This window comes from Coenobita brevimanus, chromosome 55 (genome assembly GCF_032717465.1).
Source record: "Coenobita brevimanus isolate Jiangsu-jjx chromosome 55, ASM3271746v2, whole genome shotgun sequence".
Taxonomy (NCBI): domain Eukaryota; kingdom Metazoa; phylum Arthropoda; class Malacostraca; order Decapoda; family Coenobitidae; genus Coenobita; species Coenobita brevimanus.
In genome coordinates, this window is record NC_137008.1 from 3,093,892 (window position 1) to 3,105,755 (window position 11,864).

Below are 11,864 nucleotides of genomic sequence, written 5' to 3' on the forward strand. Positions count from 1 at the left end.
ACTGTTTATGTGTCTCATTTCCTTGTAAAAATGATAATGGTACGGCAATTACTGGCGGGAGTTTCTATCACAATGAGGAAATAAGTGAGAAAGCAACAGTCCACATGCACAACAATGATGCACAGAAATCACAGTAAAAATAATGATTCACGTGCATCCGTAGTGTCAACCCAAACCCACGTCACCCGGCCGCCTTCCCACTCTGATGACTTGGCTCCCACGACCCACGCATCCATCGCCTGACCAAAACGAACCCAAACAAAACAATTTCCATGCGACGATGAAGGAACCCAACGCTGGAAGTCTGCAGAAAAGCTGTTCTTCCTGAATAAAATTGGACAAAGAGAACCACATTCAAGATACCCTCACTTCGACATGTCAGGGCACATTGCTTTAAAACCCTGGAAGTCATAGGTCGTTTTTTTTTCCACCTTAATGGTGATCATAAATTCCTTGTGTGTGTGTGTGTGTGTGTGTGTGTGTGTGTGTGTGTGTGTGTGTGTGTGTGTGTGTGTGTGTGTGTGTGTGTGTGTGTGTGTGTGTGTGTGTGTATGTGTGTGTGTCATGCTGAGGTCTCCCGAGTACAAACATATTTCAAAACGTTATATGGGTATCATTTCATTGTCATGCAAATACGTGTATATATCAACAACTTTTTTTCATTATTTGCCATCAGCCACAATTCTAGCACTGAATAAAGAGTCTCTGTTTCTTCCTACTTACGGAAAAACAGATGGAAATTCATGCAGCATCGAGACAGGCAAGGAAGATAAGGATCATTAATTGAAAAAAAATAATAATAATAAATTGGATATAGATGCCAGAAGAATTAAGATGAATGTAGAATGACACAATTTAATACTATCAACATATAATTAAATAGATGAACTTGAAGGACCAGATTCCATTATGAGTTGGCTGGTTGCTTCCGTTCATGTCTTTATAATCTTGTCAAGGGAAAAAGAGTTTATAGAGGCGATGATGATCTTGATACTAAATGGAATACTGAGCTACACGATCTGAAGATGATTGGATGGTGGTAATAGTTGCAGTAATAGTAATAATAATAATAATAATAATAATAATAATAATAGTAGTAGTAGTAGTAGTAGTAGTAGTAGTAGTAATAATAATAATAATAATAATGATAATAATAATAATAATAATAATAATAATAATAATAATAAGAATAGTAGTAGTAGTAGTAGTAGTAGTAGTAATAATAATAATAATAATAATAAGAATAAGAATAGTAGTAGTAGTAGTAGTAGTAGTAGTAATAATAATAATAATAATAATAATAATAATAATAATAAGAATAGTAGTAGTAGTAGTAGTAGTAGTAGTAGTAGTAGTAGTAGTAGTAGTAATAATAATAATAATAATAATAATAATAATAATAATAATAATAAAGTAATGATAATCGGTTTATTGATGATTTCCTGTATACATTACACAAAGAATTTACAAAACAAGAACATAAATAAAGCAGAATTAGCACTATGCCTCTTTTATTTTAACTTGGCTCAAATTCCTGTCCTTTTGCAGGTTGTTTCATGGTACCTAAGTAGCAGAGAAAGACAATGCTGCGACTCCACATCCTTTCCACAGCACTTATTCGTGACTAGCCTCGTGTTAGTCTATTGTTTCAGCTCAGGATTCGAGGGACTGTGCAGTTTTAGCCAGGTTAGAGTGAACGGGGTATAGAGACGCTTGCATAGTGATATTACAAAAGATTATTATAGGAACCTGTAGCCAGTAATCTGTTTTTTTTTTTTCTTCCTCTCTTCAACCAATAAAAACAGTCGTAATTAATTACTGAATGACAAAAAATCGCATGACGTGTTGAGGTGATGCTTTGATGTTACATGAGCTTGAAACACACACACACACACACACACACACACACACACACACACACACACACACACACATATACATGCACGCACGCGCACGCGCGCAGGCACGCACACTCACCAAATCACTAGAACTCATAAAAACAGCACAAAAATGAACACGGCTAGACAGTCAGCTGTCTGGTCATTTGCATTCTCCCACCAGATAAACACGCTTAGCAATAGCAAGTGTGAGAGTGATGAGAGGTGGCAGAGGGGGTGGGGGAGGAGGTGACACTCAGGGTATAAAAGAAGAGAGTAGCTCAGACCAGCAGCAACAGCAGCAGCCGCAGCCATGGCAACAGCACTGTGTCTAGCACTCTTGGCTCTCCTTGGATCCGCCTCCGCTGCCAGGCTCTCGGTAAGCATTTTACTTTCGTAAAATAATCCATACCACTTCATGTTTACCAGTAACATGTGGTTATTAGGAATGAAGTTGCTTGTATATCACATCGATCCCAGCATGGGGATTTGAATTGCGTCAAAAAATTCTTAACACGTCCTGTACAAGACACACCGAAATTGTCATAAGCACAACACCACTAATTCCAACTGGCCAGTCCTAAATGAGGCACCAGTAACACCTATTCAGTGAGGAAGAATTGGTATAAATTCCCAGGTGGTGACATGTGTCGGTGTCAGACAATATCTTCTGCATCCAAGAGGTGTGCTGAGCGTTAGAAACGCAATGTGTAATTTATACGAGAGTAGGAGCGAAAAGGCTGAAAGTTGACATTTTGCAAAATAAAACTGAAGGATCATTCACCTTTAGATTAAGATAAATCACTTCATTACTTAATATAGTCGTTTTGCAGTAGGAAAAAAAGTAACACGAGAGACTTTTCACTTCCTGAAATGGCAAAACAGTTATGTGTGGAGGGGCATGCTACTTAGCATAAAACTAACACTAATAAAAAAAGAAGAATTTGAGTAAATAAATATGTGTGTACGTAACGATGATGGTAAGTTAATAGAGAAGTTTTAGGAATGCACGTACTGCACGCAAATTACTTGTATGAAGTCAAGCTAAATAAATGTAAATATTGCGGCAGGTGTCTGGGACGGACCTGACATACAAGGGCGAGAAGGTGTTCCTGAACGGCTGCAACATCGCCTGGAACAACTATGGCTACGACTTCGGCAACGGCGGCTACGACGGTACACTTGACTCATGGGTCTCCGAAATCGCCAGCTCGGGCGGAAACTCCATCCGTGAGTCTTATTTTCCTTTGTTTACATGGGTGTGTCTAGTCTTCTTTGTCGCTTGTCTGGTGTGCCTATTCCCCTTCTGTCCACACGTCAATTTTATCTTCTGCTAATGTGCTTTCTTTCCACTAATCATCTTTTCCCTCGCCTTTTCACCTTCCTCTTCAGTTTGTGATTCCTCTTCTGATGAATTTTATTTTCCTTTCCCAATCTGTCTCCCCTCTTCTTCTCTCAGTGAGTTCTCTCCATCAATCATATTTCTCATCGCTTCTTCTGAGTTTGGGAGAGTGTGTAAGAAACGGAATCTAAAGGTGAATGTAGGGAAGAGTAAAGTGATAGTCTTTGAGAGAGGTGAAGTCAGTGAATGTACAGCGAGGTTGGATGGTGAGGAATTGGAAAATGTGAGTACGTTTAAGTACTTGGGTAGTGTGATGAGTAAGGATGGAGGTTTGGAGGGTGAAGTGCTTGAAAGGGCACAGCAGGGAAGAAAGGTTGCTGGTTCTTTGAAAGCAGTGATAAGAAACAGGGAAGTGAGCATGGAAGTGAAAAAGTTACTACATGACAGTATTGTGATACCAACTCTAACGTATGGAAGTGAAGCTTGGACATTGTTGGAAGGACACAAGTCAAGAGTGAGAGCAGTGGAAATGAGTTATTTAAGAGGAGCCTGTGGGGAGTCACATGGAGAGACAGGCTGACGGATGAGGATATAAAGGAGCGTTGTGGTGTGGATGTGGATGTGATAGGAAGCGTTATGAGGAATATACTGAGGTGGTTTAGCCATGTGGAGAGGATGGAGGGTGAAAGACTGACGAAGAGAGTGTATGTAAGTGAGGTGGAGGGGGCAAGAGGGAGGGGGAGGCCGAGGATGAGATGGAGGGATGGGGTGGAGAGGTACATGAGAGAGGGGGGTGTGAGTTGGGAGCAGGGGAGTGAAATGGTGGGGGACAGGGCGACTTGGAGGCGATTTGTTTGTGGCCACCCCAAACGGGATTGATGCGTCTGGCAATAGATAGATAGATAGATTCTTCTGCTCCATATTCCTTTATCCTTAATTTTTTTATTTTTAATCCATGAGTCTTCTCTTCCCTGACTACAATGTCATTATGCCAATCCATTTGATTCAATCCATCTGTGGGTTACTCAATAGCCTTTCTAATCTCACCCATTGTCCATCCTGTCTTCTTTTAAAACTTCCTAACTTATTAATCTCCTTCGTGTGTGGGTACGGGGAGGTAGGTTCGCGTATCACCTCTTCTGTTTCTCCCTTTCCATTGTTCATTATGATCCTAGGCTGAGAGAGGCTTGATATATTTATCTGGCAAAGGATGATACTCTTTGATACAACGAGTCCGGGAGGGATGTGATGTGCATGCTGTAAGTGTGAAATATGGTTGTATTGTACGGAAAGGTTTGTTTTTGGTCTGCCTCTATTGTATATTTATTCATCTCTATCCACTGGTCCATCCGTCCTCGCTAATGTGGCCATCTGCCTCCTCATCCTTATTTTAATTACTCTTCTTTCTTCTCTAATCAGATTGTTTGCCTTATCTTCAAATAGCTACTTACTGAGCTCTTCAGGTGTGTGGACTTGGTTCATGAGTTTGTTAGAAGTCTGTGTCCGCGTCAGGTGCGTGGGTGCATGCGTAGGTCTACAGCATATTATGTGCACGTGAGGTGTGTGGGTGCACGTGCAGGACTACAGCATGTTATGTACACGTCAGGTATATGGGTGCACGTGGAGGGCTACAGCACGCCGGCGTTCGACGGTGACGGCTACGTGACCTCCTGTGACAACTCAGGTCAGTTTGAGAACGACGTCAAGCAACTCCTGGACACTGCACAAGCCAACGACGTCCTGGTGACTCTGACCATGTGGAACGGGGCCTACCTCACCAACCAGCCGGCAATCGACTTGATTTACGACGACTCCAAACTGGACTCCTACATCAACAACTGCCTTAACGTGAGTACTCTCTTTAGTAGACAACACTTAAATATAGACAGACAGCACTTCACTTCAATATAGAGACAACACTTCGCTTAAATATAAACAGAGAACACTTCATTTAAATATAGGTCATCCTTTCACTTTCCAACAACAACACCATCAAATGTGCCGTCATGGAAGTGTTGTGGATCACTCAGTTATTCAATGGAAGAACGTATACATGCCAGCTACTCCAGTGTCATATTGTCCATCGCTAATAGAAAGTTTCACTTCCCCTCTCTTCACAATGAGAACCAGTGATCATTAAAAAGGGAAGATTTTTGTTCTAGTGTGTATGTTTGTGTGTGCATTCTTAGATCTCTTTTATTGGTAGTATGGTTACAACCAATATATAAACATTTCTACTGTGATTATTGCCAAAGTATAATTGTTTTTTGTTTCTGCTTTTTTACATGTCTCTGTGTTTCCTCAGAGCCTGATAAACACCATTAAGGGACACCCGGCCTTTGGAGCTTTTGAGGCGGTGAACGAGCCTGAGGGATCAGTCCTGGTAAGTGAGCCAGCATCCAGGTGACGTCACGTGGGGTATATCTATGGGTCATATACTTAGTAGCACCGAGTTATTAGTGAATTTCAATACATATTACATCTAAATATTCACTTTTATATTAAATATGTATATCTAATACAGACCTGCTTTGCCACGATAGCACACAAAAGGACAAAAAGGAGTCATTTGCAAAATAAATTATTGAGGGAGATGCGTTACAGTCACAGATACCTCCCACATGGCGAGAACAACAGTAGTTCGTACTTTTAACCCTAAGTAATAAGCAATTCCATATTTGTTTGCTGTTAAAGAATACCGTAGTAAGTGTTCCATGTGACTGGTTATGCCCTTTATGACTGGACTGGCTATAACCTTGATAACCTCCTGCAGGTGGAGAGCAACAGTGACTACTGCTATGACACCAGCATCATCGGTCAGGCCGGCGCTGGCTGGACTGGTCTCTCTGTCCCCATGGAGAGGTCAGTATCGGCTCACATTAAAGGGGTCAGGTCACATCACTGGGGTCAGATCACATTACGGGGGTCAGGTCACATCACTGGAGTCAGGTCAGGTTACTTTGGTCAGGCCACGTCACTAGGGTCAGGGAATTGGCAGTTTCTTGTAAATACCTATGAGGACGTTATGAGATCAGACCCACCATCACACAAGAGTTGCCGTGAACAATAATTTTTTGTTATTGCCCTGACTGGGACTGCTGTAGTGGCAAACACTCCAGGAATTATTATGGTACGACAGTGACAGGAATGCAGTGATATATGTTGGAAATATTACTTGTAGGCAAACACACATATACACACACTGTATCGGTAGGTAGGTTGGCAGATGAACAGAGGAATAGATAGATAAATTGATATCCAGAAGAAGAAATCATAAACCTATCAACTTGTGACTGCTAACATTAAGCTCACTTCGCCACCAGTCAGTGATAGACTCCAGTTCATCAACCTTTCCGGATTACAAGGGCTGTTTACGAGTGTTAACAGTGATCAGGTTACCCTTGGTTACAAGAAATATATATATGATCGTATTCACTGAACCATTCAAGGACTTTAGGAACTCGTCACGGGATGCAATGATGATGAAACTCTGCCTCATTATAGTCAGTAGTGTGTTTGGGTGCGAACAATGTTTGGTTCCTAATTGTTTTCCGAGATTAAAATTTTACCCAATGGCTCGGGTTTGTCAATATAAATTAATGTGGCAAATTGGCTTACTTATACCGAATCAGAGACCACGAAATATTTGCAATAACTGAACAAATAAGTGGTTAGATCATTTCATCTCATTGTATTGGTAGCCACAAACATCATCAGTGTCAATCTAATCATTGACTATGGCGAGTTTCTGTGGCAGATTCCTGAGGTTCATCGGGCGGCAGAATCAGGCGGTACGTGCCATCGACTCAGAGGCTCTCATCACCATCGGCTCCTGGGGTCAGTCACACCAACACAGTCTGTACTTTTAACCTTAAGTAACATCGTAACCGCCGAGTAGTATTTCCCGGCTACAACAGTGGGGAATAGTGACACATTATATTTTTGGAATTATGTACACTACTAAGTAAAACAGCCAAGCAATTTATTGCCCAACCCTTCAGGGTTCTTGGCCTAAAATGGAAGAGTAAGAACCTAACATGAACCTAGAGAGGTTATTTTATAAATCTGACTTCGTATTCATAAAGAATCTTAAGGTATATATAAAATTTTCCAACTTCACTCCTCGTGAAAATACTTCTTATGTCTGGTAAACATCAGCTAGCATCCAGTTAGACACAGGAATAATAGTTGGAGCCGTCCTGGAGGCTCCAGCCTAGCCCAGTCCTCTCCTTGCTACAACGAGTGACTCAGACACTAATGCATTATTGGGCCGGCCCCCACTGCTAGTAGGCTGCAGCAGTTATCACAAGAAGAACTGTATATATCAATATGGCTGGTACACCATCCTTTAGCCACAGATTGTATGGGACGACTACGTATCCAGCACCTGATCCTTTATATAAATGGCTGACGTTGGATGTGGTAGAATAATCCTGTTGATTATTACGAATTGTCGGTGTTCGGCTGGTGAAATGACCATGTATGCAGCACTTGATAACAGTATTGATTGCTGCTGGTGTCTTGAAATTGCCATTAATCAGGCACTTATTTAATTATAGTAATGGATGATGTTAAAGTGATGGGAAGACCATGTATCCAACTCTTTGTTATTTATGGTAATGGTTTGTGTTTGTATGGATCAGGTCAGTTTTCCCAGAACGACGCCTTCTCCAACTCCCACAACCACTACACTGACGCCTGCCTCAACCAGGCCGCGGGGGGAAGCAACGCTCATCTCGACTTCTACCAGATGCACACCTACGACTGGGGCGGCAGCTGGAGCCCCGACGCTCCCTTCACCGTGAGTTGACAAGCGGCGGCTGGCTGCCTTTGCTTGGGTTACACCAACTGACCCACCCAGTTATCAAGCTGGGACCACCAAGAGGATGACTTCCAAATTTACAGAGAGAGAGAGAGAGAGAGAGAGAGAGAGAGAGAGAGAGTGGCGAATAGATATCTGTCTAGTGTCACTCATGATTGCTGTGCACAAGTCTGTCATAACCATAGTTTCCCCTCCTCCATTGCCAGGAGTTGTGTTCTTGATGAGTGAGGAGGCTTTCCATCATCATTTCCCTGCCAGTTTATATCAGCATATAACATTTTGATATTCTCTTTTATGATACATAAGAAATCCAAACTGTCCACATTGAAAACATAACAAGCACAAAAGAGAATGTGTTCCTGAAGCATATAAGTCACTAAGGTCGAGGTGTTGGATGCTTGCTAAGGTCACCAGACATGACCCCTAACCTAAGCTGACCTGATCCCGCAGGTCAGCGCCTCTGACTACGGCCTTGACAAACCCATTGTGATCGGAGAGTACGCGTCTGTGTGTGCCGCAGGTACCTCGCTGCGAGACCTGTACGAGTACGGCTACACCCACGGCTACAGTGTGAGTACCAGGCTTTGTTGAGTACACCTACACCCATTAAAACAGTGTTAGTACCAGGCTTTGTTCAGTACACCTACACCCACGGCTACAGAGTTAATACTAGGCTTTGTTGATTACACCTACACCCATTAATACAGTAGCAGTACCAGGGTTTGTTTAGTACATCTACACCCACGGCTACAGTGTCAGTACCAGGCTTTGTTCAGTACACCTACACCCACGGCTACAGTGTCAGTACCAGGCTTTGTTCAGTACACCTACACCCACGGCTACAGTGTCAGTACCAGGCTTTGTTCAGTACATCTACACCCACGGCTACAGTGTCAGTACCAGGCTTTGTTCAGTACACCTACACCCACGGCTACAGTGTCAGTACCAGGCTTTGTTCAGTACTCCCCTCCTTGTCATTCCCTTCATTTTGGAGATGCATGTCTTAGTGTCTTCTTCTTCCTCTTCCTCTTCCTCCTCTCCTCTTCTTCCTCCTCCTCTTCTTCTTCATCTTCCTCCTCCTCTTCTTCATCTTCCTCCTCCTCTTCTTCCTCTTCCTCTTCCTCCTATTCCTTTTCTTCCTCTTCTTGCAATATCGTGACTATTTTATCCAACTTAGGGAAAATCTCTTGTATTGCACAAAATTGATGAAGACTTTAACTAACCCCTCCAGTTCGAAAAGTAGTTTTGTTTCCTAAATTAAAGAAACAACTGCAGTAAAAAAAAAAAAGTTATTGTCGTATATATATATATATATATATATATATATATATATATATATATATATATATATATATATATATATATATATATATATATATATGGCTTAATCACCTTTTGACAAAACCCTGTTGTTAATACTGTTGTATTATCTTTGAAGCTGATAGACAATACAGTAAATGTGACGAGAGTAGTAATAAATGGATTTTAGGTTTATCAATACCACTAATTCAAATACCTAGCATTTTCATGGAAAATAAATCTGAGACTATCATTTCACATTATTTGTGTCAATGCATAAAGAAGGTGTTCACGTTTCAAAATCATGGTTGTAGTGAAAATCATGTATGTTGTGTGTGGCCAATAACAAGTTTGTGGTTGTAGTTGGTAATACAATGGCCGTAAATGTGGTAGATGGGTGAAATAGCTGGAGGTATAGTGTACAGGTGAAACAGCCAAGAGTGTTGTGTATAGTACTAAGTGTGTACATGTTTGTGTGTGCAGGGAGGATGGAGTTGGCACTACTCGGCCTCTGGCGAGTGTAGCGACTCCCGCGATGCCCAAAGGGACGCCCTGGGCCAGCTGGCGGGACGCACTGACAATGGCGTCGTGGACATCGTTGTGGACTAACTCACCTGCCTACCCACCTGACCTCTGATGTCACGGGTCAATATACAACAGGCCATTTCTGAGAATTTCTGATGTAACACACACACACACACACACACACACACACACACACAGCCTGATGTTCATTGCCTACAAGAGATGTCGGTTCTGTCTGCTACAACTAGCTTCATTACAACACCATACTGACTCACTCACCTACATTAATCAACCAAGCAAATTTTTTCTGTATGTACCATTGGTCTGGAACATTCTAGAAGGCTGAGAAGAATTTACATGCGCTTCCTGTTTGAATATTCTCTGGATTATACATCAGTCAATAAAACTCAATAGCAATAATACATTATTTTATTTTACTTTACCTTCCTTTGGTAATAACTTGCATCAAATACGAAAAATTTCCATAATGTCAGTCTGGCGAGTGTATATACAAGTATATTATGTATACTGTAGAGAGAGAGAGAGAGAGAGAGAGAGAGAGAGAGAGAGAGAGAGAGAGAGAGAGAGAGAGAGAGTTTTATCTTCATACACTGCACTGTATCCACGGTATATGTGGAAATACTACGGTTTTAGTGACGCATCACTGCTGCCTTATTCGCAATCAGGTCGTCTGTCACCGTCCTCTGCTGTCTTCTCTGTATAATACACCAGGGTGGCGCGGGGATGAGACACAGTGTAAGTATACCAGCTTCAGATCAGTGGCATTTTTTTTTTTTCTAGCTAGCTTCAGACCTACGGGTGCAATGACCTCTTGTTACGCGCCATGATGTTTTTGAATGTAACCTAAAGACAGTTTTATTCAGCTTGGTCCATCAAATCATCAGGCTTCATTTAATCTCACACAGGCCTGGTGTATTGGTATTTTCGGAGGTGGTTTGACATGTAGGAGGGGCTTATGGTGGATTAGTACAACGTTTTCTTGTAAATTTCAAATTCCTACCCTAATCAGGAGCCGAGTATGCGTCCATTAAGACAGCAGACCTCCCTATTGATCCGGCCACCACCTGCCCCCATACATACTTTGAATTTATTTTCAGGCATCTTTCTTGTAATTTGTGGAGGTATTGTGTTTTTGACTGTTGTTGCTCTGGTTGTGAAATGATAATGGGGAAGTGGACTGATGGGAAATAATGGACTGTTTTGCAAGTGATATTGTAAGGGTAGATAAAGGCGAAAGCGAGGGAACAGACATCGTTATTATCGCCCTCAGCGAATTTGAAGTAGGTTATGTATTCACCCGTGTCTGTAAGTATGTGTACTTGTTTTTTTTCAGTATATCACAAAAGGTTATCATCAGATTTGAATGACATGTGGTGGATAGACGATTAGTGAGTTAAGAAAGAGTTTATTACATTTTGATGTGGATCCGTACCAGGATGCATGAATAAACCATAAATTTTATTGTCGCAGGTGGAGGTATGCACTCCCAAGAGAATGTATAATAGGGCAGACTAACACTGTAGACTTGAATGCGTATGTGAGGCCTTATTTGCCTGGTTAGAGTTTTAGGAGGATCAGGATCATGATGTAGGCATAAATCAAAAATTCTATTAGAGTCGGCGGAGGTATGCGCTCCGTGAGTGCTTTCTAGTTATGTCTATGTATAGGCAGTGTTAGGGAGTCACGGTTGGTCAGGATGTTTGGAGGTTTGAATTGTTCTAAAATTAGGAACCATCGGTTGTTCTGTGTCTAAGTGTTTAGTTCTGAAGGGTTATTGCACTGAGGTCACCACAAACATGGCAACATTATAATCATTCTCCTACTTTCACCATGAAGACCAAGGGTGTGGTAGCATGGTACAACTGAAGAGACGACTGTGTGTTTATTACTGGAGGAGACAATGGGACAGACATCTCCGACCACCTGTCTACCATTGTCAAAGACAACCTACGACATCCCCCGGTGAGAGAGTAGTCGA

At 41.7% G+C, this 11,864-nt stretch overlaps 1 protein-coding gene across 1 annotated transcript; it reads left to right on the forward strand.

Annotated features, from left to right (window-relative positions):
* Positions 1–2,190: 2,190 nt before the first annotated feature.
* On the forward strand, positions 2,191–9,949 carry LOC145401363 (mannan endo-1,4-beta-mannosidase-like). Its single transcript, XM_080273687.1, has 9 exons — positions 2,191–2,256; positions 2,948–3,107; positions 4,826–5,067; positions 5,525–5,602; positions 5,993–6,081; positions 6,977–7,056; positions 7,863–8,020; positions 8,492–8,611; positions 9,824–9,949. The coding sequence occupies exons 1-9, from the start codon at positions 2,191–2,193 to the stop codon at positions 9,947–9,949; spliced, it is 1,119 nt and encodes a 372-aa protein (XP_080129813.1).
* The last annotated feature ends 1,915 nt before the right edge of the window (positions 9,950–11,864 follow it).

Bases quoted from the DNA above. Each gene is read 5' to 3' on its own strand.
- LOC145401363 (XM_080273687.1), top strand. From the start codon at position 2,191: ATGGCAACAGCACTGTGTCTAGCACTCTTGGCTCTCCTTGGATCCGCC. The intron at 5,603-5,992 runs GTAAGTGAGCCA...AACCTCCTGCAG, and splicing joins AGCCTGAGGGATCAGTCCTG to GTGGAGAGCAACAGTGACTA. The intron at 7,057-7,862 runs GTCAGTCACACC...TGTATGGATCAG, and splicing joins CATCACCATCGGCTCCTGGG to GTCAGTTTTCCCAGAACGAC.